This window comes from Aotus nancymaae, unplaced genomic scaffold (assembly GCF_030222135.1).
Source record: "Aotus nancymaae isolate 86718 unplaced genomic scaffold, 86718_ANA_hifiasm-v0.15.2.pri h1tg000007l, whole genome shotgun sequence".
Classification (NCBI taxonomy): domain Eukaryota; kingdom Metazoa; phylum Chordata; class Mammalia; order Primates; family Aotidae; genus Aotus; species Aotus nancymaae.
The window spans coordinates 2,880,928-2,908,270 of record NW_026988418.1 but is presented as its reverse complement, the minus strand read 5'-3'; the positions used below and the strand labels follow the sequence as shown (position 1 = coordinate 2,908,270).

The 27,343-nt window shown below is 50.8% G+C and overlaps 2 protein-coding genes across 17 annotated transcripts in view; both read right to left on the bottom strand.

The window, feature by feature from the left end:
* The window catches only part of LOC105708014 (bone morphogenetic protein 8B), a 28,969-nt gene extending 13,831 nt beyond the window's left edge, over nt 1-15,138 (bottom strand). Inside the window, exon 1 of the mRNA XM_021672111.2 lies at nt 14,805-15,138. Within this exon, the coding sequence (XP_021527786.2) occupies nt 14,805-15,138 (334 nt within the window). The remainder of the gene's footprint in view (nt 1-14,804) is intronic.
* A 4,878-nt stretch (nt 15,139-20,016) lies between these two features.
* Nucleotides 20,017-27,343, bottom strand: part of MACF1 (microtubule actin crosslinking factor 1) — a 329,515-nt gene continuing 322,188 nt past the window's right edge. For 10 of the 16 annotated variants that reach the window (XM_064372195.1, XM_064372194.1, XM_064372185.1 and 7 more), the window contains 4 exons: nt 26,672-26,883; nt 25,732-25,842; nt 22,242-22,371; nt 20,017-21,480 (listed from right to left, as the gene is read on the bottom strand). In XM_064372195.1, the coding sequence (XP_064228265.1) occupies nt 21,224-21,480; nt 22,242-22,371; nt 25,732-25,842; nt 26,672-26,883 (710 nt within the window). In that variant the 3' untranslated portion in view covers nt 20,017-21,223. The remainder of the gene's footprint in view (nt 21,481-22,241; nt 22,372-25,731; nt 25,843-26,671; nt 26,884-27,343) is intronic. The other 6 variants (XM_064372199.1, XM_064372190.1, XM_064372192.1 and 3 more) reach the window with 1 other exon arrangement.

Genomic DNA, 27,343 nt, shown 5'->3' with positions numbered 1-27,343 from the left:
CTGAGGCCTGAGTGCGAATCTGCCATGGTGTCAGGGAGATGGGCCCTGCAGGGGCTGGGCAGCCAGGGCAAAGGGTCAGAGTGGAGGGGCCTGAGGGCAGGGCAAGCACCAGGAGACAGCAGAGGGCAGGGGACCCACGTTTCCTTTCTGGAACAAGGTGGAGGAAGAAGGAGGGAAATGTGGAAAGGAACAAGAAAAACCAGGGCAGGAGTGACAACTCCCGGAGTGGCCCCGTCAGGTGCCAGGGAGGTTGAGGGTCCCACTGGGTGGTGGGATGTGAGCAGGTGGCATCTGAACTGGCCTTGAAGGGTGGGATGGGGTCCTGGTAGGTGGAGAGGTGGCAGAGAGGGCGCTCTAGGGAGAGGGGACCTCGCATGCACAGGGGTGGAGGCGCCCGCAGGTCAGTAATGTTGGGGACCGTGCGTGCGTGAGCTCGGCTGCGGCCTGCCTGCTGAGGGTGCGAATCCCGGGCCAGGAGGCTGGGCTGTGCCTTTGGCCAGTGGGGAGCGCAGGGGTTGGGGCAGCAGGAGGCGGTGTGGGTGGAGGGGAATAAGAAGACACTGCGGAGGTGAGGGTAGAGGCCAGGCTGGAGGCGAGATGGGCGGCAGGGCCCCGTGGCGGGGGCTGACCTGCCAGTCAAACAAAGGAATGAAGCCCACATTTCCCCAGGTGCCCGGAAATGCCAGGGACGCTACATTTAGGGCAGTCTCACTTTAGCCTCCCGTCCCTTTTAAACTCTAGAAATCTGTGTTTCCGGAAGGCAGAGGTGGGAGCCGCCCAGTGCCTTCCACAAAACCCAACACTGAGATTTCAATGATATGTTTGTGAGTCTTTTTAAACATTCTCTCTGGTTACTGGGCTCAGTGACCACAGTCAGGTTTGTAAAAGCACCAGGCTGTGCGGGCTGCAGCGGATGTGGGAGCGCTTCCTGTCCTCGCGGTGGGGACCTGGTCCAGCCATGGGCAGGCGAACAGCTGTGCGGGGCGGGGGATGGGGCCAGACGTGTGTGGGCAGGAGGTGATGGCCGCTCATCCCAGCCCAGGGTGGAGCGGGAATGAACCTGCCTCGTCCGACGGCACCTGAGGGTGCCTGAGAGCCGGGCTGCTCAGTTGCTGTGACGAAGTTGATGTCTGGGTCTCTGCCCTGCAGGCAATCATTGCTGATGGTAGAATTCTGGACCTCCTGGCATGAATATCTACACACGTGTGCTCTCTTCCCTAACACGCTTACACAGTACGACTTGGATGACAGTTTCAATGGGTTCAGGAACTACAGACCCCCGTCTGTTACACGGTTGTGTAGGAATCACAAAAGGGCCCTGGCCCTGCAGGGAAACCTGGTAGACAGGGACATGACCGATGGCATCTCAGGGGACACGGGCCATCCAGAGCCTGCCCACTGCCGGGATAGGAGGTGCAGTCGGGGAGGGATTTCAAAATGAAATCAGTTCGTGCTGTTGGCTGTCACAGGGCATGACACAGTGAAGGAACAGCTCAGTCATGCCTTCTGTCCTCTCTCAAAGCATGGCTAAGTGCGTCTGTCCCAGGGCACAACAGGGCTGCTGGGTGGCTCCTGGGGCTCACTGGTATCCCTGTCAGCAGGCTACATGCTGACTTCATGTGGGATCCGAGGACTGAGGGAACAGCCCACAAACCCATCAGCTCTGAGGGGACACCAGTGCTCTGCAGCCTCCCTCCCTGTCTGACCTGGGGGTCTTCCCAGCCTGGCTCAAGAGTCTTACTCAATTGAACTGACCCCAGTTCCAAACCTCCTTGCCGTGGGCTTGTGAAATCGCTAAACTACCCAGGAATTCCAGCACAGGAAACTGCCTCCCCTGGCTGTTCCAGGCAAGCCTGGAGGTTGGGAAATTTTTAGGAAAATAATGATTTTTATCAGAAACGGATAAAACTTCCTGGGGTGTGGCACTGCAGTTGGCGTTACTGTGATGGGGAAAAGGGAGTGCCCTTTCTTCGCTGGAGCCATGTGGGTCTGCAGCTGGCCAGTGGTTGTGCCTTTGGACCAGGAAAGTTATTTCTCAAAAGCTGGGGCTGAGGAAGAGCATTTGCTGGGGCCCAGATTTTCCCCTATGAAGGTTCGTGGGCTGACGGTCCCTGCGTTAGCCTCTAAGACAGCATTGAAAAGGGTAGATTCTCTGACCAGTAGCTGGGCTCCTGGTCCCAGCCCTAACCCTGTGGGTGACCTGTGTCACCTCAGTCTCCTCATCTGCGGAGTGGAGATTCTGTCCTTTCCTGCCAGGGCTGTGGAAGGGCAGGGGCCATGGGATAGAAGTGGTGGCCATGCCTCCGGAGGCTAACGGCTGCTCTCCCAATTTAAAGTATCAAAGTGACAACATCCAGCCAGGACCATCAGGATGCCACGTCTGAAACTCAGCGGCCATGGTGAGGAAAGGGAGATGCTCAGTTTTGTTCTTTTCCTAAATAAAAGTGTGAAATGGGCTGGGCGTGGTGGCTCACACCTGTAATCCCAGCACTTTGGGAGGCTGAGGTGAGTGGATCACAAAGTTAAGAGATCGAGACCATCCTGGCCAACATGGTGAAACCCCGTCTCTACTACAAAAAAAAAAAAAAAAAAAAATAGCTAGGCGTGGTGGCGTGTGCCTGTAGTCCTAGCCACTCGGGAGGCTGAGGCAGGAGAATTGCTTGAACCCAGGAGGTGGAGATTGCAGTGAGCCGAGATTGCGCCACTGCACTCCAGCCTGGCACCTGGCGACAGAGCAAGACGCTGTCTCAAAAAAAAAAAAAAAAGTGTGGAATGAGAGAAAATACACCGTGGAAATCTATCAGCTACCTTTCTCCTTTCACCTGCCTCACCTTTGTCAAGGCACTTAAACCTTCTGGGCTTGGTGTCCACGCCTGCAAAACAGCACTTTGAAACAGGGTCAAATGAAAACTGTGAAGAGCCAGGTTTGTTGACTGTAGTCAGTGCTTGGTTACCGTCCAGAGAATGCTTCTCCCACACCATTCGGGAGCATTTCCTTGTCGGTGCAGCCCCAGCCCCCACCTTCCCATAGAACCGAGGTCGGAATCTCCCAAAGATGCCTGGCTGAGCGGCAGCACCTCAGCAATGCCACTGGGACAGTCCCCCAGTTCTGGCTCAGACAGAAAGCACAAAATACAATCTCCTCCCACGTTCCCACATGTGGAAATGGAACCTTGACTCCTGGCTAGGCGCCTTCCACTACAGTGAACCACCTCTGTCTGAAAAGAGCATAAAAACCATGCTGAAACCGGCCAAAAACACGGGAGGCCTCTAGACAGGTACTGAACACACAGCACAAAATCACTGTCGCTGCTTCCCACCAGCTGCTGGTATTTGAGGGTCCAGGGAGGGAATTCATGGGAAAGGCCAAGGTCTACATAACGTGATTTCTTGGGTTTTCCCAGTAAAATTCTGCTGCCAGTTGTAGGGTTGGGAAGTTCATCCCGGGGCTCCCTGTCGGATTCAGATAGGCTGGGGGTGGTCCATGTGGGAGATACTCTCTGGCTAATGTCCTGATCCCAACCATCTGAGATACATCCTGCCAGGAATCCCCTCTCCATGGTGGCCCTGGGAGGAACCATTGATGTGTAGAGCAAGATTTCTGGGCAGTAAATTTATTTCCCCCATCTGTAAAATCCATGACAGGGATCTTATTTTTGAGGGTTCCATAATTTCACTTTTGGGCATGATAGCTTCCCCTAATGATAGCATCTAACGTAACCAATCTGTAGTATCAGAAAACCAGGAAATTGATACTGATGCAAAACTGTTAACTAAATCCAGACTTTTCTCTAATTTTACCAACTGTCCTACTAATATCATTTTTCTATCAAGGATTCAATCTAGGATCCCATGTTATTCATACCTTTAGTGTCATTTTCCCTTGGGTCCCTCTGATATGACAACTGCTCAGTCTTTTCTTCCCTTTCAACCTTGACACTTTTTTTTTTTCCTGAGATAGGGTCTCGCTCTGTAGTCCAGGCTGGAGTGCAGTGGCACATGGCACAGTTACAGCTCACTGCAGCCTCAACCACCTGGGCTCAAGTGAGCCTCCCGATTCAGCCTCTGGAGTAGCAAGGACTGCAGGTACACACCACCATGCCCAGCTAATTTTTAAAAAATTGTTTATCAAGACAAGGACTCACTATGTTGCCCAGGCTGGCCTTGAACTCCTGGGCTCAAGCAGTCCTCTTGCCTTGGCCTCCCAGAGTGCTGGGATTACAGGTCTGAGCCACCATGCCCGGCCCTGATACATTTGAAGAGTGCTGGTCAGTTATTTTGTAGCATGTCCCTCAATTTGGGTTTGTCTCCTGTTTTCTCATGTTCAGGTTAAAGTCACAGATTTTGGAGAATACCACAGAAGTGATATGCCTTCTCAGAGCATCGAATGGGACAATATGACAGCAATCTTTCTTATTACTAGTGGTGTAAACTTTCATTCCCTGGTTACGGTGGCATCTGCCAGGTTTCTCCACTGTAATGTCACGATTTTTCATTTTGTAAATAATAAATATCATAAGGAAAATACTTCTTTTGTTTTGTTCATTGAGGCAGGGTCTCACTCGGTCACCCAGGCTGCAGCGCAGTGACGCAATCATGGCTCACTGCAGCCTCAACCTCCCAGGGCTCAAGGGATCCTCCCACCTCAGCCTGTCGAGTAGCTGGGACTACAGCCATGCACCATCACACCTGGCTAATTTTTCTGTATTTTTTGGAGAGATGAGGTCTTGCCATCTTGTCCAGGCTGGAGTAGTGATTTTCTATTTCCTTCTTTCCTTCTACATTTATTAATTGGAATTCTTTTTTTTTGAGATGGAGTCTCACTCTGTTGCCCAAGGTGGAGTGGAGTGCCATGATCTCGGCTCACTGAAACCTCCACCTCCCGGGTTCTCTCCTGCCTCTTCCTCCTGAGTAGCTGGGACTACAGGCATGTGCCACCATGCCTGGCTACTTTTTGTATTTTTAGTGGAGACGAGGTTTCACTGTGTTGGCCAGGCTGGTCTTGAACTCCTGAGCTCATGATCTGCCTGCTTTGGCCTCCCAAAGTGCTGGGATTATAGGTGTGAGCCACTGTGCCTGGCCAAATTAATTGGAATTCTTTTGAATAGAAGATCTGTCCTTTCTTCTGCATTTATTTTATTATTTAAATATTTAAGACAGAGTCTTGCTCTATCTCCCAGGCTGGAGTGCAATGGCACTATCTCGGCTCACTGCAACCTCCGCTTTCCAGATTCAAGTGATTCTCCTGCCTCAGCCTCCTGAGTAGTTGGGACTACAGACGTGCGCCACTACGCCTGTCTAATTTTGCATTTTTTTTTTTTTTCAGCAGAGACAAAGTTTCACGATATTGGTCAGGCTGGTCTCAAACTCCTGTCCTCAGGTGATGTGCCCGCCTTCACCTCCCAAAGTGCTGGGATTACAGGCGTGAGCCACTGTGCCTGGCCTAATTATTTCTTTATATCATTATGGATTGAAGGGTGTTTATTTTATTCTATGGGCTATATCCAATACTATTGTTATTTATTTCATTGCTCAAAATTGGTCCAGTTTTGGCCACTGCCAGCTCCTTCAGGTTGGTTCCTGTGTCCTTCTGGCCACTCCACCATCTTTTTCTGAGCACTTCTAACTGGCACTGCAAGATGCTCGAGGTGCATCCTGGGAATTCCCATCCCCACCCCTGGAATCAGCCATTTCTGCAAGGAGTTCTGTTCTTTTTTTCTTTTTCTTTTTTTTGGAGAAATAGTTAGAAAGATTTGGGCACTGGGCTGCTCACTGTCCTGGAGTGTCAATACTTTAGGCCATCTCAGTGGACAGAGCTAGGAAATATACGTGTGTACACTAATGTGTGCAAAAATACACATCTATATGTATCTGTTTATCTAAAGATATATATATACGTGTGTATAGATTTGAAATATCTGAGGTCATACTGACACCTCTAATTCCAGTCCACTGTGGTGTTTCTTTAGGTGTGATGCTTGAGAAGCCCTCGTGAGTAAGATACCCTAAGACCAGACCTGAACACTTCCATGCATCGATGGCAAGAATGCAAAATGGCACAATCCCTAGGGTGGGAAGTCTGACAATAATCTAGCAAAATGATACATGCTGTGACTCAGAAACTGTACGTCTAAGAGAATGTCCCAGCTGGCCATGGTGACTCATGCCTGTAACCCCATCACTTTGGGAGGCCAAGGCAGGAGGATCTCTTGAGGCCAGGAGTTCAAGATCAGCCTGGGCAACATAATTTTTTAAATTAGCTACTTTTTAAAAAATTTATATTTTAGCTAATTTAAAATTTAAAATTAGCTAATTTTTAAAAAAGTTAATTTTTTTGAATTAGCTAGGCATCAGAGGTTGCAGTGAGCTGAGATCATATCACTGCACTAACTCTTTGTTTTGAGGCAGAGTGAGACCCTGTCTCAAAACAAAACAAACAAACAAATAAAATTAGCCAGGCGTGATGGCACTTTGCTTGTAGTCTATTCAGGATGCTGAGGTAGGAGGATGGCTTGAGCCTGGGAGATCAAGACTGCAGTGAGCCGTGACCGTGGAGCCATGGCCTTCAGGGTGAGACTCTGCCTCAAGAAAAGAGTAAGAACAAAGCAAGGTAAACAGTACAGGTAACACACCCCTCACTACAGTTTGGATGTGATTTATCCCCGGCTAAACTCATGTTGAAATTTGATCCCCAATGTGGCTGTGATGGGAGGTGGGGCCTCGTGGGAGGTGTCTGGGTCATGGGGGTGAGTCCCTCACAAATAGACTAAGCCATGGTGGAGGGGGCTGGCGGGTGGATTCTGCTTCTCAGGGAAATGGATTCGTTTTCTAGGCGGGGGAGGCTGTTAAAAAGTCTGGCTTGCTCTCTTGCTTCCTCTCAGCACGTGCTGTCTTTTCACACACCCATTGTCCTTCCACTTTCTGCCATGAATTGAAGCAGCCTGAGGCTCTCACCAGATGCAGCTGCCCAGCCTTGAGTCTTTCAGCCGCTAGAATTGTAAGCCCAATAAACCTCTTTTCGGCCGGGTACAGTGGCTTACGCTTGTAATCCCAGCACTTTGGGAGGCTGAGGTGGGTGGATCACCTGAGGTCAGGAGTTCGAGACCAGCCTGGCCAACATGGTGAAACCCCCGTCTCTACTAAAAATACAAAAAATTAGTTGGGTGTGGTGGCAGGCACCTGTAATCCCAGCTACTTGGGAGGCTGAGGCAGGAGAATCGCTTGAACCCAGGAGGCAGAGGTGGCAGTCAGCCAAGATCATGCCATTGCTCTTCAGCCAGGGCAAGAAGAGCCAAACTCTGTCTCAAAATAAAATAAAACAAAATAAAATAAACCTCTTCTCTTTGTAAATTACTCAGCATTCAGGAGTCTGTTACAGCAACACAAGACAGAATAAGATGACATTATACCTAATAATGGGTGAGGCCATCATCATCGCCATCAAACACTGGTCACCGTGAACAGGTTTCTTGACTGTGGCACCATTGACACTTTTGGCCAGGAGGTTCAGCAGCATTGCCGGCCTCTGCCCCTTAGTTGACAGCAGCACTCCCTTCCGCTCCCCATTTGCAACAACTAAAAATGTCTCTAGATATTGCCAAATGTTGCCTGGGAGGCAAGATTGTTAGTAGTGGAGAAACACTGCCTTTCAAAAATGCTAGGGATCCATTCATTAGTTTAAAACCTGGAAAGTGGCCAGGCATAGTGGCCACGCCTGTAATTCCAGCACTTTGGGAGGCCGAGGTGGGCGGATCACCTGAGGTCAGGAGTTCAAGACCAACTTGGCCAACATGGTGAAACCCATCTCTAGTAAAAGAATACAAAAATCAGCTGGGCGTGATGCGGGTGCCTATAATCCCACCTACTGAACTTGAGAGGCAGTTTGCAGTGAGCCAAGACTGCGACACTGCACTCCAGTCTGGGCGACAGAATGAGACTCTGTCTCAAAAAAAAAAAAAAAAAAAACCACCTAGAAAGTAAGGGGAAGAAATACCTTTGACTGTAGAAGAAACCAGTTGTGTGAGGAGGTGGAGGAGAGCTTCCTAGGCAGAGGGAACAGCGGACACAAAGGCCCTGCATGTTCGAGAGACGTCAAGGAGGCTGGTGTGGCTGGAATCTAGTGGTCAGGGGCCAAGGTATACGAGAGGAGGTTGGGGTGACAGGCAAGGCCAGTTCATCTCCAAGAACTCCTGTTTCTCAGCCTCCAAGAACTCAGCACAGTGATTCAAAGAAGCCCTGTGACTTGGGAAGAACTTCAAAATGTCAATTGCTGCCAACCAACATTGTGACAGCGCATGAGCTTGGGAGGTGAGAAGTCACTTGGGCCATAGAGCACCTGTAGAGCTTTCTGCAGCCAGCAGGGACTGGTGACAGCCAGTTCCATCAAGACACGCCAGCTGGGGGGCTTGGCTCAGAGTTCAGGACAGACAACGCCACCTTCCACGGAGCTGCACATGGGAAGCAGAAAAGGCTAATTTCTGAACCACCTCCCTATGGCTCTGGGAAAATAAACAATCACAGAGCCCTCAGCCTCCTCCTCAAGGCTACTGTGGGCAGGAGGTGGCCCTCACCGGGCATGGCCACCAGCCTCCAGATGCCAAACCCTGTGACCATCAGCCCGACACCAACAAGGGCCCTGGCTATTTTTGTGCCCTGGGCAATTTAGTCTCATCCAGACAACCTAAATCTGTCTTATTTCTGACCAAAAAGTGGGACTTCAAAAGACACCCTCTTCCTCCAGCTCAGAACAGAATCCTGTGGCCTGTGACCCGTCCTGCCTCCCCTCAGACCCTCCCCGGTCCCGAAGGGCCCACAGGAAGAGTGTCCCAGGCCCTCCCTGCGCTGGTCCTGCCACCTGTCCCTAGGGCCTCTTGTGCCTTCTGGCTGCAGACGCCTCCCCTAGAGTCCCTCCTGGAAGCTGCTCTCCCCGGGTGGCCTGCCCCTCTCTGTCCGGCTGAGAAGCCTCCGGTCCTCAGACCCCACGCAGGTCAGGCTTTCGGTCTCTCCCAGCCCCCATGCCAGGCCTTGCTGTCTCTGGTCCAACTGTTCCTCTGGACAGCGAGCCCTTGGAGGGCTGGGACCGAGTCACGTGTGGACATGGGAGGCTCTCATGTGGCTCATCGGCCACCGTGTTCCAGGGCCCCAGAGCGGGACTGTCCCAGCCCTTCTTCCCGTGGGCCGCTTGTCCCTGCCCTTCTTCCCGTGGGCGGCTTGTCCCCAGGACAGCAGCTCCGTATCCGGCACTCACAGCCCTTTGGGCTGGGTATTGCTGCCAGTCTGGGTGTGACTGCCATGTCCCCGTGTGAGTTCATCAGAAGCCACTGACATTCCCACTACTGTGGACCTGCCTCCTCTCCCGGCCTGGCCCCTGAGGGTGGATGGTGGCTCCCCCAGAGCTCGGGGCACATGGGCGGCGCCTGCCTGGCTGGTCCCACAGGCAGCAAAGGCAGGAAGGGAGACCCCATTTCAGACCCGAAACAAGGCCCAGGCCCCACAGCCTCTGCAGGCCAAGGGAGGGCAGGACCCATGACCTGTCAGTTCTGCGTCCTGAAGAGGCTTCTCCCACCCAGAAATCTCAGCACCACCTCGAGGCGGCCCAGGGCTCCATGTCGAGGTATTTCCAGCCGGGTCTCATCACTGGCTTGTTTCAAGGGCTGTTTCCATATATGGCGCTGCTCTCATAATTACCGGTCCGGCCTCAGACGGCTCTGGACCCCAAATTAAAAGGGAACACCCACACACGCCACCACATCAAGCCTGCCAAGGCCAAGAATAGATCCCAGGAGATGTGAGCAAGAAAGATGCAATTCCCCAGTTAAATCCCAGGAAAGAACTGAACTGTGGGAATTTTCCAGAAAGATGGTGACACATCCTCTCTTGCCTATGGGGAAGAGGCCCTGGGAGGAGGGGCGCTGGGTGAACCTCCCCACCCTGTGCCTCACCCTGCAGGAGCCCCCATCAGCAGGCAGGGGGTGGGCACATTCTTTGGTCAGAGCTGGAAAGGCCCTCAGGCAACCTTGCAGAGGTGGGGAAACTGAGGCCGAGGAGGGGCAGAGGGTTTCCAGGGTCACGTGTCAGAATGGGGGCCCGTGATGTGGATGTTCACACTTGGGGCCAACGTGACATGAGTGGTCCCAGAGTTAATGGGAAATACTGGGATGGGGGTCACCTGCCAACAAGACCCTCCTGTCAACAAACACCCGAGAATGCCCGTGAAGCCACCTTCCTCCAGGCAGGGCCCAACGGGGACTCGCGGTCCCAGGAGAGGGCCCAGGGAGCTGCGGCACCCATCGTCGGCCCCACACAGACAGAGAGGGCGGCCCCGCTCTGTCCCACCTGCCCAGGCTCAGGCTCCTCCCGGCTCTCCGTGCTCCCTGCCTCTGGCTGGGCTCCTCTTTCCCTCAACTTCCTGCCACACAGGGGCTGTGTGCATCATGGGGGTTTGGGGAAGAGTCAGACTTGGTCTCTGTTCTCAGGTTGTTCCAGGGTTGCTGAAGAGTAGGAGAAAGAAGGGTTAGGTGTGCCCCGGGATCGCACAGGCAGAAAGCGACTGGAATCCTAAGAGAAGTGCACACAATGCAGGTGGGACTTCTGTCTGGAAAGAGCCTGTCCGTATGGGATTGTGGGGTAGGAGCCGAGAGATTTATGCAAACCCTGACCCACCTTCATTTAAAAGTTAGGTGGAGTTTTCATCTAACAAAAATGGAGGTAAGTGCATTCTATGAAGGGGCTTCGAAATGAGCAATGGCGCAGAAATGGGGCGCAATCGATCAGCCCCCATCTGTGAAGTTCCTACTGTGTGTCAGCCTCCAGCTGGCCACACTGCACACAACCCCGGGAGGCCGGCTCACTTACATTGTCTTGAACATGTGGAAACTGAGCTTCAGGGACTTCTAGCAAGCTGCTCAGAGTCACACAGCTCCCAAACAACAAACGCAAGACTAAAGTCCCCACGTTAATATATCCACTGAGGAACGTGTGTAACAGTACTCAGAACAACCCGAATGTCCGTAAGAATGGATGGACTGTGGGCTGGCATGCTGGCTCATGCCTGTAATCCTAGCACTTTGGGAGGTTGAGGCAGGCGGATCACGAGGTCAGGGGTTTGAGACCAGCCTGACCAACATGGCGAAATCCCATCTCTACTAAAAATACAAAAGTTAGCTGGGTGTGGTGGCACGCGCCTGTAATCTCAGCTACTCAGGAGGCTGAGGCAGGAGAATCACTTGAACCTGGGAGGCGGAGGTTGCAGTGAGCCGAGATAACACCATTGCATCCCAGCCTGGGTGACAGGCTGAAGTGCTACTGTTCAGCCCCTCCTGTTTCCAGATGGGGCGTCACTGTCTAGCACACCCAACAAGTACCTTTAGAGCTCAAGCATGTATTATGTGTCTCTCGAATTAGAAAGTCGTCTCCCTGAGGGCAGGTACTTTACTTTCTTCATAGCTATATCCCCAGTAACTAGAACTGTGCCTGGCCCATGGTAGGTGCTACATAGCTATTTGTTGATTGAATGAATGAATGAATGGGAAAATGAAAGAAGTCCCTAGTAAAGAACCAAAGGAAGTGGCCCTGGGGCCCACGGAGACGGTGCCACCCTTCCAGGTCACATGGCGGCAAGGGCAGAGCAGGACCCGGGACAGGTCCTGAATTCCCACTCAGTCCTGCTTCTCCCAAACCCAGAAGTCTCAGTTCATCAACACTCCTGTCCACGGCCACCAGAGACCACGGGAACAAATCTGTCTGGTGCAGGAAGGGATCAGGACAAAAGAGAAGCTGCCTGCATTCTGATCCTGGCTGGACTTCTGCCTGCTAGTCCTGCTTATGCCTCAGTTTCTCAATCTGCAATATGGGCACCTGCCTCTCTGCTGATGTGGGTGCAGGAGGATTCGGGAGGAATGCGCAGAGGTGGTCCTTCCTGCCATCCTTCCTCCCTCAGGATGGGCCGGGCCAGCCTGAGGCATTGGGGCCAGGGCATGGGCGGTGTTGTAAGACGCCTCTGCCACAGAGCCGCAGGGTCAGGGATGGGAGGCACCTTGCCTTTCTGATGCCATCACTGTAGAATGGACGAGAAAGCAGAGGCCCAGGGAAGGGAAGGGCCGCGGCCTGGGACATGCAGGAGTAAATGGTGGGCCCAGGCAGCACAAGAACCTGGGTCCCGCCTCCCAGATCAGGGCTCTCCCCTCCATGAGCACAGAGAGACCAGGAACAGAATCCACCTCTTCCATCACTGTCCTGCCCAAGAGAGCCCAGGTCTACAGGTTGATACGGATGACAGGCCAGGCAGGGCCCCGGCTCTGCCCCCAGCCCTGGCCTCCCAGTGCAGGCTCTGAACATCAGGACGCAGGCTTGACTTCCTAAAGCACCAGCTCTGCACAGAGGCCTGAGCCGCGTGGGAGCCTGTGACAGCCCCACCCTCTGGGTCCCACAGGCTGCCATCAACAGGCCTGGCTTTTCGGGAGCCAGATGAGGCTGATAGGAGAGGTGGACCAGGAGGGAGAAGGTGTGGGAGCCTGGAAGGCCCTTCCGACAGCTGGCTGTGCCCACTCACAGCCTGGGCTTCCACTAACAACGACCTGCCTGTTAATCCCGCAGCGCTGGAGGCCCCGGGTCTTAATGAAACACACAGAGCTCATGTGGGAAGAAGCTGGGCTTTGGAATCCACAGCTGTGGATTCACCCAGATGTGATGTGTGGCCCTGGGCTGGCCATTTAACCTCCCTGAGCCCATGGGCTGGCAAAACAGTCTCACATGAATGAAATGAGGAATCGTAAGGCTGTGAAAGTTCACATGCTACTTTTCATTCTAAAAACAGGTACAAACACCTTTTGTTTGGCTTTTAGAATCCGTTTCTAGGTTTCACATGTGTACAAGACATGTGGAGATGTTCCTGTCACCTCTGAACCAGGCCATAGCTGGGAGGGCCTGGGGCCAGCAGAGGCCAGGTCCAGGTTCACCGTCCGAGGGGAGAGGAACAGGCTTTCTACTCCTCCCTTTCTATCAACCAATCACACAACAACCCTGAGGACAGATCACCAGGCACCTCATTTTCCAAGGAGCAACCAAGGCTCAGAGAGGGTGAGGAACTTCTCTAAGGTTACACAGCAAGGGTAGCCCCTGCCCAATTCATAGCCACAGCCCCCACCAGGCTGTGCATGCCTTGACCCAGGGGATGCCAGGAGAGGTAGGATGTGGGCTGGGTGGTGACTCATTCTGATGGGCAGCTCCTGAGGGGACATTCTTGGGCAACTCCATCCACAAGTCTTCTTGGTCCTGTGCCCAGGGCCAACCTATCCTGATGACAGAGCCCCAGCCCCAGTTTCACAGATGGTCTCCTCTGTCCCACGTCCCCACCCTGTCCTCTAACTAGGAAGGTGGCATCCAGATCCCACGGGCCAGAGTCCCATGCCTGGTACTAGGAGCTCAGTGATGGTGAATGGCTGCCTCCTGCTGCTCATCCCCCACCTCAGCCCAACACCAGCTCTGGGTGGTGGGGAGCAGAGGCTCGGACATGCCCTCTTCTGCCCTAGTGTAGGAAGCAAATGGCGGACGGCCCCACAAAACCTGCTGCTGCTCAGTTCCCTGGGTTCTTCGGCCCAGACTCCTCAGAAAGCTCTCTGCACCCTGAAAACCTGACCTGACAACAGAAATATCATCTCCTTGAACACTGGATGGACAGTCAGGCTTCCTGGGTCTGTCCTGGCTCAGCCACATAGAGGCTGTGCTATCCTAGGCATGGTGCTGCCTCTCTGAGCCTCACTGTCCTCATCTGGGAGATGGGGATGCCGACTGTGGCTGTTACCAGGGTAGCTGTGAGGATGTAGAATGAGTGATGCTGTTGGTGGAGGGAGGCTGGAGACACGGGCAGGGACCCTCTCCCTGCTCTCAGCCCCTCAGCTCCCCCACCTCGGGCTGAGCTGTTGTCCTTGGCTCCCCAGACCCCAGCTTGTCACTTGCCACAGAGAGGAGGCAAAGCAAATGGGGGACCTGACCAAGAGTAACTACACGACCACAGATCAAAGAGTTTAGCACTGCAAAAAAAATCTCTGAGCTCTTAAGGAGTAAATGGCTCCAGGGTTTGATAGAAGATGTTGGCAGACAGGAAAAGCCGGGCTTTGCCTGGGAGAAAGTGGGTCCGGCTGCCCACTGGGCCATTCCACAGGCCCAGACACCCACCCCACGCCAGGCCACATCCCAGGGGCTGGGCCCAGGGTGACAAGGCCACAGTCCCTGCCCCACCGAGCTGGGTCTGCTCCTTCCCCAGCCGCTCCCCTGACAGCCGCACCCCATCCAGGGCACAGGGAAGAGCCTGCTGTGGACTCAGGGCACCGGGTCAGCTCTGGTCACTCTGATGATGTGACCATAGGTTTCCACGCTGAACTTTGGCCCTCTCCTCAGTACTGCCCTTATCACAGTGACAGCATCCTGGCCTTGTCTACCCCACCTGTCTCCCCAGGACCAGGCTATCTTCCTGGGGCTGCCCAGGTGGGCAAGACCATCACCTGATTCTTACTGTCTTCACCTGGGTGCGTTTGGGGCCGGTGAAGGCAGGGTGAAGGACTCCCCTGGGAGTCCACGGTTCCCTCCACCCTGCTCCTGACCACCCCGCAGCCCAGGGTGCCCCAGGACCCTTAGACCTTCCCTGGCCACGGCGGTCGCACTCCCCTGGGGGTCACGTCCACCGCCTGTGACTCCCCGTTCGGTTCGGCCAGGGACGCACCCGGCACCGTCCGCGGACGCACGCACTCTCCCCTGCAGCCAGCTCACTCCGAGGGTCCCCGCGGAGCGCGGGCAGCCGCACTCACCCATGTTGACGAAGCTCATGACCAGGTCAGTGCGGCCCAGGCGCCGCTCCGGGGGCGCGCCGTCCTCGTCGTCGTCCCTGGCCATGGCGTGGTACAGGTCCAGCATGAAGAGCGGCGCGGACGCGGGCAGCCGGGAGGCGGCGGGTGACGCGCGGGGCCGGGGCCGCCCGGGCAGCCCGAGCACAGCCAGGATCTCGCGCTGAACGTCCCGGCGCTCGCGGGCGCCCAGACGCCGCTGATGACAGCCGGGCGGGGGTCGCGGGCTGGGGCCGCCCCCGCCCAGCGCGCACAGCGCCAGGCCCAGGAGCCAGAGCGGGCCGGGGCGCGCGGCCATAGTGAGCTGGGGGTGCTCAGCGGGCGCGCATCGGCTCCGCGGCCGCCCCTGGGCCCGGGGACGCCCCGACGGCGAGCAGGGTGCTGGGCTCGGCGGTCAGCGGCACCGGGCAGGCGGCGTCCGCGGCCTCAGCGCGGTCCCCAGAGCGCCTCCCGCGCGGCACCTGCCCAGGCTCCCGGCCGAGCGGACGCGGACGCCAGCGCCTCGAGGCCGGGGCTACTCCGCGGGCTGGGACTGTCCGCCAATCCGTCTGTCGCCGCCGTGCCCGCCTGTCTGGCTGTGGCCGCGGTCCGCGCAGCGCAGGGGCGACGGGCGAGCTCCGGCAGCGACCCGGGCGGTGAGATTCCCGCGAGTCCCTGCCCCGGTACAGCCGTCGGTGCCGCCCGCCCCCCCCGGCCTGACCAATGGGGGCGCGGGGGCGGGGCCAGGGCGCGGCGGCCACGCCTGCGAGGGGACCAGTGGCGGCGGCCGGTGTCGCTGGTGGGGCGACCGGGAGATGCGACCTCGGCATGGCTGGTGGGAGGCCCGGTCCAGGGGTCCGCAGCAAGGACGTCAGCGAGATCAGGGCCGTGGTGACTCCCGCCGCGGGCCTCGGCGCAGAGATCCTAGAGCTGCGGCGCCGTCCGGGAAAGCAGGACCCGAGTCCGGGTCCCGCCAGTGGTGCCACCCGGCCGCTTCGCCGTGGTATGCGGGGGTCGCCACCGGGCCCGACACGCGTCCGCAGCCCTGTCTGGAGGCCAGGCGGTGCCAGCCAAGCCCCGAGGGTGGGGCACGTTCCTCTGCCCGCAGCAGCCTTCCTGGGTTCCGTCCACCACTGCCCCTCACCGCCTCCTGGCGCCTTCCCCGCGGCCCCTGCGTGCGCTGCTGCGGGAGTCTCCTTCCCAGTATCTGCTCCGCTGCTCCTTCCCGCGCTCCCCATCTGGCTCTCGCGTGCGCTGGGGCAGTGCCCCAGGCGGGCCGCCCCCGCCAGCCCTCGCTTCACACTCTGCGCCCCCGGTGCTGATCCAGCTTCGCGGAGGAGACTCGGCCTCCAGCCTCCGGCCCGGCCAGGAGCTCTGGGGCCCTTCCCGAGCACCCGGGAGCCACCCGTGCACATTTTCTTAGTGCCACGGCCCCCGTGCAGGCCTGGCAGGAGAAGGATCCTCGCGGAAAGGCCTGGACTGACTCAGTCCCTTTCTGCACACCCTGCTCTTCCCTGAGCGCGCTCTCGCCTTATTTATTCGTGTGATTCAGGCGCCGCGGAAGGGGAAGGCACCTAGACTGCCCTGGGAAGGCTGCTGGAGTTGACCTGGATCTCCAGGAAAGGTCAGTGGAGGAAAGTGCTCCAGGCAGAGGGAAGAGCTTGTGCCAAGGCCCTGAGACCCTGGCTGGGGAGCCTAATAATGGCAGTCAGCACTTGCCACGTGCGAGGCATGTTCTAAGTGCGTGTCCCGTGTCATTTCTGTAATGCTCACACATTGTTAGGGGGTACATACCATTTGTTAACAAATGAGGAAACTGAGGCACACAGCAGTTAAGGGACTTATGCCAGGTCACGGACTGGGGCAGGTGGAGCCTAGAGAGCCCAGGGGGCAAATGGCAGAGGCTGGAGGGACTGGCAAGGGAGGGACCACAAAGGGTCCCTTTTTCCAGGGGCTAGACAAGGGCCCTGGGCACCAGGGATTATGGTGACCCCCATGTGGATTGAAGATTAAACCTCCAAGCAAGTGTATAATGCCTCCAAAATCACATTTTGAAGGCATCACTTCAAAAAAATTTTCTATATCAAATTCTTAATCTGAACAATCATTTGCTGGTGCCTTAAACACATGCCTAATTTGTCTTTTACCCAACAGATAAATTTCCACACTGCTCATAAATTTTCTGCGCGGTCCCCAAAGCGCCCCCCGCTCGGTGCACCACCTGCTCCGGCTCCAGCCCTGCAGATGCGGACGCCACCGCCTTGAGGCCCAGGCTACTCCTCAGACTGAGGACTGTCCCATAAGGATACTGAACTAAGGATAATTCAGAATAAACGTTGAAAGCACCCAAGACCAGAACATGGAAGCAGAGCAGAATATGGATCAGAGGGAGACTGGAGTCAGGGCCCTGCAGTTGGAGTCAGGTACAATAATCGGATGTGGGGGTTGGTACAATGACAATTAGCCTCTAATGGTGATGGGGTGGATGGGCAGAAGTGAAAGCTCTTTAGGAGGCTGAATCCACACGGCTTTGTCCCTATGTCATCTTGGTCAGTCTCAGAATCTCCTGCCCACACCCCCTTCACTGTCCTCTCTGCATGCCCCCTTTGAGTCTACAGCACATCACTTGAGGCCCTAGATGCAGGCTGTAAAAGTCTCAGGTTTATTTTGTACAATGCTGGGCTCCCAGCTAGTCTGCAAGCTGACCAGTGCTGGGCTCATTCTTATAACTGAAATCATTTCTCAATTTAGGATGAGTGGAAATAGAGCTGTGTTCTTAAACAACGGGCTTCACATTCCTATACAACCAAACTGCAGAGTTTAGCCATTCCAAGGGCCTCAGCCCATGATTCAATTCAGCAACAACCACTGTGGGCTGCTCTGTGCTGTGACCTGAGCCAGAGATGGAGTGGACAAGCTCCCTGCCCCTGAGCAGCCCCCATAGCAACAGGGGTGATAGCTGGTGAACACAGTAATTTCCAAAGACAGCATGAAAGCCGTGCTCCCACAGAGGAGCTAGCAAAGTGTCTAGGGCAGATTTGCTGGGAAGTAGGAACAGGCGATGTACGAGTGGAATCCCAGAACACTAGGACTGCAACGGATCTAAAGTGGGGTAGGTTTCTAGGAGAAAGTAGTGTCCAAGCAAGGGCCTTCCCCAGCCACCTGGCAACTCTGTGATCTTAACCTCTCTGAGGTTCAGTGTCTCATCAAGAAAAGGGGGCTAATGATCAAAGAACTGTTAAGGGTATTTAATGAGAATGTATATATAGCACTTAGCACAATCACTGCCTTAAGGTAAGCAGTGTTATTGCATCATTCGAGGTCCCAGCAGACACCAAATTTGCATTTCTCATTTAGCATTTCTGTCACAGGACTGTGATTACACTTTTTTTGAAACGGAATTTCACTCTTCACCCAGGCTGGAGTGCAGTGGCACAATCTTGGCTCACTGCAACCTCCACCTCCCAGATTCAAGCAATTCTCCTACCTCAGCCTTCCCAAATAGCTGGGATTACAGGCGCCCGCCACTGCACCTGGCTAATTTTTGTATTTTTAGTAGAGATGGGGTTTCACCATGTTGACCAGGCTGGTCTCAAACTTTTGACCTCAGTTGAACCACCCACCTCAGCCTCCCAGAGTGCTGGGATTACAGGCGTGGGCCAGGCCTGTAATTATACTTTAACCCTTTTCCTAGTATCTTTTTATTTCCTACATAGTCTAGTGTGCAGGCATTAATTGAATGGAAAGGCATTATTTTTAGCCAGGCATGGTGGCATGCACCTGTAACCCCAGATACTCAGGAGGCTGAGGCAGGAGAATCGCTTGAGCCTGGGAGGCGGAGGTTGCAGTGAGCTGAGATTGTGCCACTGCACTGCACTGCAGTCTGGGTGACAGAGTGAGATCCTGTCTCAAAAAAAAAAAAAAAAAGGAAATGCACTTTTGTTGGTGTCACTGCCAGCTGAGCTTTGCCATAAAACCCCAGAAAACCTTAATTACTTGGTAAGATTCTGGACCACAGTTCAGAATCTGGGAAGATGGAGGTCAAGCTGGTCTTGCATGCTTCTGCTGCTAAGAGGCCTAGAAGGGGAAGCAAATTAGGGTGAAAACACTATCCTACGCAAAGTCCCGGCAGCTTGAAGTTACTCGGTTCCATGAAGAACAAAGTAAGCACTTTCTTCAGAATCCATTAGGCTCCAAATTCCTTTTAATTTGGAGATTTGGCCTAAAACAGCTTTGGCAAACATGCATCGATTTCACCACATGCCCACATAAGGAATGCAGCCTAATGACCAAGAACACAGGTGGCATGAGTTTCAGCCCTTTTACCTCCGAAGCCTCTAGCCCTTTTCTTGTTGTTACTAAGTTAACATTTGGCTGTTCTGTTATAAAGCTGACTAGAGGCTGGAGGAAACAGAAGTGCCAGACTTGAATAGGGAGTTGAGGATTGGATTCAAAGTTCGCTTCTGTCATTTATTCATTTCGTGAGCTCAGGGAAATCACTTTCTACTTTCCCATCCCAGTTTCTCCATCTATAAAACAAAGGAGCTAGATTTGATGACCAATTTTGCTTCCACCTCTGAAATTCTATCATTTAATCAGAAATTTCAGCATGCTGTGACAGTGTGAAAAATTGGTCCCATTCTCTCAGGCCCCAGGATTTCCACGATTTCCAGTATCTATCTTTTTACATAATTGTATTTGTTTAATCATGTAAGTGGGACAGATACCCTACATGTTCATGTTAATATCCTGGTTTTTTTTTTTTGAGACAGGGTCTCGCTGTGTCACCCAGGCTGGAGTGCAGTGGTGCCATCATGGCTCACTGCAGCCTTGAATTCCCAGGCCCAAGTGATCCTCCCACTTTAACCTTTCTAGTAGTTGGGACTACAGGCATGTTGCCACCATGCTTAAGTTTTAGTAGATACAAGGTCTTACTATGTTTCCCAGGCTGGTCTCAAACTCCTGAACTCAAATGATCCTCCTGCCTCAGCCTCCCATAGTGGTGGGATTACAGGTGTAAGCCACCATGCCCAGCCATATTAAACAAAATTAAGGATAAAATAAGAGAAAATTTATAATTTGTCCATCAAGATATTTTGATTTGCATAATGCATTTAAGTCCTGACAACATGAGGATACCCCATGATAACATTTATAGATAAAGTAATGGTTGAAAAGAAAATCAGGAAATCCAAAATATTTGTTACTGCAAGCAATTTTAATACAAAAGTGTCTTGTTTTTAAACAGTTCATTGGTAGAGCTTCAGTTTCTGCCTCAATTAAAACCAATTGAGATAATCACACAGCAACATGGTCGGAGCTGAAGAACAGCAGCTAAAAAAACGGGAGCCCTAGACAGCCCTCTTCATGGTCACTTGGTCAGTTGACTTTATTACGCACAAAAAAAGACGAAAGCAAACGGGACTGGTTAACAAGTGTGCTGGTGAACTCCATTAAAGGACGGGCAAGTGTGTGTCTTATGTCCGCATTTTCAGAACAGGCTCGTGGAATTCATTCCTCAGTCTATGGGAAGTTGATCGACCATTTAAATAAATAGCAAAAAAAAGTAGATAAAACAAATCTGTAATTCACAATGCCACCAAGGAGCCTATCCCTTGTGAAGGGTCCGGGTCCTGGTGAACACAAGAGTTACTGGTGTCTAGGCTGGATAGGGAGCAACAAATCAGTTTAAAACCCCAAATGTTCTGACGTTTTCTGAACAGTTACATTTACCCCTGAATTCTAGCAGCTATCTGTCCTTTAAACACCCAGTACTGAAACAATATCCAGAGACAGTATTGCAATGAACTCCTTTTGCTGAATCATGTGCAAATGTTACTTAGATGAGGTTCCCTCTCTTTAGCTAAAAATCACACAACATTAAACAATGGAAAAAGCAATTGTAAGTGCCCTCCCTTCAGTTTTTGCTAATTGAGGTGTCTGTGATTTACAAAAAAAGAGTTCCTTAAACACTGCAGGATTTTTTTTTAATATAATTTATCTTGCTGAGATAGCAAGTCAAGTTTATAAAGAAGATGCATTTAGGAATAATCCTAAAAGATAAAGCAGGTTTACAACCCTGCACCGCGCAGAAAACCCTATTAATAGGCTTTTTTTTTTTTTCTTAAATACACATTCGTATCTTGACCTTTTCACTTGTTTTTCTCAAATATTTCATTTCTGGGCCCCATCCATTACAGGGTTACCAGGAGGCAAATTTTATCTACATAAATATTCACATGAAAATAGTAACTTACAAAAAGAAAAAAAAATAAGGCAGCTTCATAACACAATTATTCTTTTACACTTTTAACAATATAACTTCTCCCGTTCAGAATAAATATACACCCAATGTATGGAGCAGGATTCAAAGTAGATAGTGGCTTGGGGGTGCTTGGATAGTGTTATCGCTTGGGACCTGGAGTCCTGGGGGAGGCAGTGGTGGTCTTCTTAGACATGGTTGGGATTTTGGAAGGTTTGTTTAGCCCCCTCCTGGAGTTGCCTTGGCCCCCTGCAGCGCTGCTTTCTGAAGTGTCAGAACAAGCAGACTGCGTCTCTAAGAGGTCAAAGTCAGAGGCATCGCTTCCTCGCCGGCTGCTGGCTCGACTCCCAGCTCGACTCCCAGCCCGACTCCCAGGGCGACTGGCTGACTTTTTAGGGTCTGGAATTCAAGAATAAAACAGCGGACTTAATAGGGACGGCATGGGGTGGAAGAACAAGTGAGCAGAGGTTAGGGTTCTGATCCTGTGTGATCTTAAGTGAATCTCACAGCCTTTTTGCACCTCAGTTTCCTCATCTATACAGAAGTTACTGAAGCCTTTTCTGGCTTTGTGATTCTACTTGAGAAGCTGCCTCCTGGGGATTAGAAAGCCACTTCTATCAGCAGCACTGTTACCTGCCATGCCCTGAAAGTGGAGGCAAGCAGGGCTGCTCAACCACCTCAATACAGGGCAGGACAGATAGAGGCAAAATGATGGGAAGCTGCCAGCCAGGAAATGAAGCCAGATTCCTAGTTTCCCATGAGGAATGGCAGCAGGGGAACAGATGTGATCTTCCCCTGCCTTTCTCAGTTCAACAGCAGCCATAATAAATATGAGGTGCTGGAAACATTACTAGCAAGCTGCTCGTCCCAACACTGAGGAAGACCCACATTTCCTTTCACATTCTCTTAAATGTGATCATTTCTGATGAGAACGCATGGCCTAGCTTTGGCTGTGGAAGCATCTCATCTCAGAAAGCTTAAAGCTAGTTGTAATGACAGAAAAGGTAAAGGTCACTTGAGCATCTGCAGGTCTGTCTTTCTGGGCATCACACTAAATGCTACTCTCATTACTGGCTCCTTGGGAGCAGTGAAACATTCCACATAGGCTTGTTGTTTACAAATTCTCAGCCTGACTTACAGGTCATGGGGCAGGTACTTACCTGCCCGATTAGTTTTGGCACCTGTGGAGGCCGGGGAAGAACTATTGCTGGTATCACCAGCAAGAGATGTCCGACTAGAATGAAAAGTTGGTGTTGGTCGTTTCAACTTGCTACCTGATGATGGGATAACCTTAAAAAAGTAACAAAAAGGTCATATTTTACTTGGTAAAATCTTTGCTAGAAATTCGACTTTAAAAGGTCTCCTTATACCTCCTTATATTTGATCAATTGAAAAGCAAATTAAAAGTCCAGGAAAACAAAGATTTCTCTTGAAAGTATCCTAGGTCATATTTGGATGATTCCCAAAATAAAAGTTTTATGTTCCAATTAAAAATTTCAAAATGTCTTCAAATACCTTCTGTTCTACTAATTTCTACTGGAAATGAAAAAAAAAAATCCTCAGATAGTAAGATTATAATAGTTACAACAAACAATTATGGTGAATCAATGAAGAAAAAAAATCCAAATAATCCTGGGTATCAAGATTTTGGGGTTAAAAATTTTAAATGAGTTTTAGCTCAGCCCCACCTATTTAATATGGAGATCCAAGTATTACTCCAATCTCTTAACACTAAGTAGGTGCTGTAACTTTAGTCAAGATCTTTTAGTCATTATCCTTACTCATAAAATGCAGATAAAATTACTTAACTTGTGGATCAAATAAACTATGAGAAGTACATGATTGTGGGACTGAGATATGAGGAACAAGTCTATGCATGAAGAGCTAGGAGACCTGGGTTTGAGTCTGGGTTCTGAGACTGATGTAAATTAACACCAGTGTCTTTGCTTCTCTCTTGGGAAATCAGGGATTAAATTCTGCCTCTCCGATTTCATTTCTACCACACTCCTCATCAGTCCATCCCAGCCACACTGGCTTCCTTGCTGTTCCTCCAATGGCCCAGCGAGGGTCCCCAAGTCTTGTCCCCTTGCTGTTCCTTTTGCCTGGACTGTTGTTGCACAATCACCACTCCCCAAGCCCATCCCAGATACATGTGTGGCTCACCCCCTCATTCCCTGTAGGGGCTCTATTCAAAGGATGACCTTAGTAGAGAGGTCTTGCCTCACTACTCACAACACTGCTTGTACATTTCTATTCTCTCCCCTGCTTCCTGTGTTCTGCATAGTACTCATCACTGCCTTAAGTATGATATTACTTGTTTGTTGCTTGTCTCTCCTGCATTAAACCATCAACTCCATAAAAGCAGGGACTTTGTTTTGTTTATTCTCACCTTCTCAGCATGTAAAATTGGTACAGAAGAAGAACTCAATAAAAACTTGTTGAATGAGTAAATGATGTATAGAAACATTTCCCAAATTGGAAAAGAGCTATATAATATTATCACTGCTACCAATAGGTGCTGTTTCCTATTTGAGTGATTTTTGTTTTTTTAAATAGTAGACTTAACTGGAGGACTTAAAAGAGTATTTTAAATGTGTGGGTTCTTTTTTTTTTTTTTTTTTTAAGACAGAGTCTCACTCCATTACCCAGGCTAGAGAGCAGTGGCATACTTCACGGCTCATTGCACCCTCAACCTCCCAGGCTCAAGCAATCCTCCACCTCGGCCTCCCTAGTAGCTGGCTTATTTTTTTATTTTTTGTAGAGACGGGGTTTCTCCATGTTGCCTAGGCTGGTCTTGAACTCATGGGCTCAAGCGATCCGCCTACCCTCTGCCTCACAAAGTATTGGGATTACAGGGGTGAGCCACCATATCCAGCCTTAAATCTGTGTGGGTTTTGTTGTTGTTTTTTGTTTGTTTTTTAGATAGTCTCGCTCTGTTGTCCAGGCTGGAGAGCAGTGGCATGATCTTGGCTCACTGCAACCTCCGCCCTCCAGGATAAGTGATCTCTTGCCTCAGCCTCCCCAGTAGCTGAGACAACAGGCGCCTGCCACTACACCTGGCTAATTTTTGTATTTTTAGTAGAGATGGGGTTTTGCCATGTTGGCCAGGCTGATCGATCACTTAAATGTTTTAAACATCCATTATTTGAACTTGTCTCTATTTAGCTTTTTAAAAAATGAAAAAAAAAATCATTTATGCCACATGCTACAGCATGCCATTCTAATTTTTCTTTGAAATCAATTATGTAAATTGTTTTCCAGGACCTTTAAGACATTTATGCAAATAGAAGAGAAAAGCAACCCATCTTATTGTGTTTGTGTGCTGTATTTCTTAAATTTGTAAAGAAAAAGCGTAAGCGACAAGCACAGGCTTTCCTGGCCCACGAAGGAGGAAGAGCACCAGTTTCAGAAGCTATTGTTCCTGAGCACTGCTGCTGGAAAGACCACAGCTAGACCCCAGACTAGGATTCCAAGTCAGGAGATGGCCTGGCTACAGAACACAAATAAGTAAGGAAAGATAAAACCTCAACATGAAATGAAACAGAAAATAAAACCTCAGGACAGAACAAAAGCCTGATTTATCAGAATTGTATGAGAACTTGTACTTCATCATTAAACATCTAAAATTTAAAACAGAACTTCTGAGAACTGCATGAAACTGGGGCCATTAAGGAAAGAAGAAAAGCAAGATAAGCAGGGAGTCTAGGGATTTAGTGGCAGTAGGTCCCCACATCATGTTCTAAACCAGATACATTTCTGAACTGGAGTTTTAGCTTGGAGTGGGATGAACCTCAAAGCAGCAGCTCATTCACAGCCATTGGCTTCTTGTGCCTCACTTGTTTCCCTGGCTGAGGCTTTATAAGACTGAAGGCAACACTGTCTTTTGAGGCACAAGAACCCAATGTTTCCCAGTAGGAGCAAGAATGCAAACTGCACTGCTATCAGATAAGCCACTAGCCATTTTTCATTTCTAAAACACTGCTCTTCCAAAAGCATTCAGGCATTTTAATAGCTGCACTTGAACATGCTTAATTGCTGGCATGTGTATTCAAATCAAGGCTACAAAAACTCAAGTGCCTAGGCCAAGAAATTCAGAAGCTAGAATGTGAGCCTCACAGCAGTGTTCACTGGTGCTGTGTTTGGCTAAAGGAGACAGCATCCACCCCTCGGACCAGTGTGGTGTGGCAATACCAACCACCCTGGACATGTGTCTCAGGGCGGGTGGTACCAACCACTCTTCTGTTCTAAGCAAAAATAGAACATTGTAGAACATGCACCATAGTTGAATTTCAAGTGTTCATAACTCGTCTGAGTATCTGACATTTGGAGATTCCAAGAGGCCTGATTGTAAATGATATCAATAAACAAATTTCCAGGAATGATCATCATTTACCATTCTGAACAAGTATCATTCTAAAGATTGTTATAAAGTTATTAATCTAGTTTCAGGCATCTCTTTTTTCTCTCCAATTTTGGTGAATCCGAGTTAGAAACCCCTGAAAACACTTTTGACTAGATGAATCAGCTGTGACAGGAAGCACCACAGAGATGGCAGAGTGCAGGGATTCGTGTCAGGAAGAAGAGCTGGTCAAGTCCATTAGCGAGGGCCTCGTCTTGACTGTGTCCTTAGTCAGCAAAGCCATACTCTACCTCGGGGCTGGACAGCTGGAGGTCAGGAGAATGGCTGTCCCTGATAGGGGTGCCAGCTTTACTGTTTACCAACCAGGGTTTGTCATAACAGCGAGAGAACTGAAGTGAAGTCTGTGAAACGGAAATCCAAAGGGAAGGATGGGAACAAGTGAAAATGGAACAAAAAGGGAGCAAATTGGGAACAGAAAAAAATAAATAGAAGATACTAAATTTTAAAGAAACAGAAAACAAAAAAATGCACACCAGTCCATCACAATGACAAGGACCAGGCAGGCACTAACATCCTTCATACATAACCCATCGTAACATCAAACTCACAGCCAGTGCCAGGATTTTCTTTCCTTTTTCCTTAAAAAAATTTTTTTTTATAGTTTTATTTTTTAGAGACAGAGTCTCACTCTGTTGCCCAGGTTCAAATGCACTGCATTCATAGCTCACTGCAGCCTTGTATTCTTGGCTCAAGCAATCCCCTTACGTGAGCCTCCTGAGTAGCTGGGACTATAGGTGCTCACCACCATGCTAGGCTAATTTTTAAATTCTTTGTAGAGATGGTCTTGCTATGTTGCCCAGGCTAGTCTTGAACTCTTGGCCTCAAGGGATCCTCCCACCACAGCCTCCCAAAGGCTGAGATTATAGGCATAAGCCATTGTGTCCAGTCTGGATTTTCAAAAGTAATAACACTGGATAGGCTCAAACTTAAACTGAGAACATGAGGAAATAAACATTTCTGACATAAACAGGCTGAGTGCATATTTTAATAAATGTCCTTTGGAGTCATCTTAAAGGCCATATATCTGTGTACTGCTAAGAACAGGGCAGCCTTGGTCTGTGTGTTTTCGTGTTCTTCTCTTCACTGGAGTCTTTCAGAAGCTACCATGAACAATGAACATCTGTGAGGGTGGGAACGGGGAAGAAAAGCATAATGGAGATCAGTACATACCTTGGTTCCACTGGCTGGGGTGGCTGGAGAAGATGGCATGGATGTACAGCTGTGGTTACTCTGACTAGCACTGGAACTGGAACGAGTAGGGGAAGCTGCCCGGGAAGATGGTTTGGACCTTCGACCCCGTGAGCGGAAGGGGGTCATTCCCTGGGATGCCCCCTCTGGGAGGATGAATTTCTCTCTAAGTTCAATGTTAGTTCTACCTCGTGCTAAAAAGGAAATAAACACACATACACACAATGCCAGTTATTCTCAAAAATATATCTTTGACAGTCATATAGCTGCTTGACCCCATGATAACAGTTATATAAGCTATATAGGTTTAATACCATCTGTGGGTTCTTTAAAAATAGAGACAAATTCATAACTCATCAACCTTGTCAAGGTTCTTACCCACAGCAGATATGTTAACCGTATAATAAGCAAATCTCTGTGTATAAAGACCAGCCCACTCTGTTGGTGGCGTCTTGCTTTGCCACTGTCCCTGGGGTAAGCACACTGTGACTGCTCAAGGTACAGCAGATCCAACAGCTCACAAGCCTCTGAAATTAAATCAAAACCCCTCTTTTGTCTCTTATAGTATATGTGTACTTTTCGCTCAATTTTTGCAGTGGCAACAAAAGAGTGAAACAATACTGAAATTGGCATTGTCTAGACTCTTCTATTTGA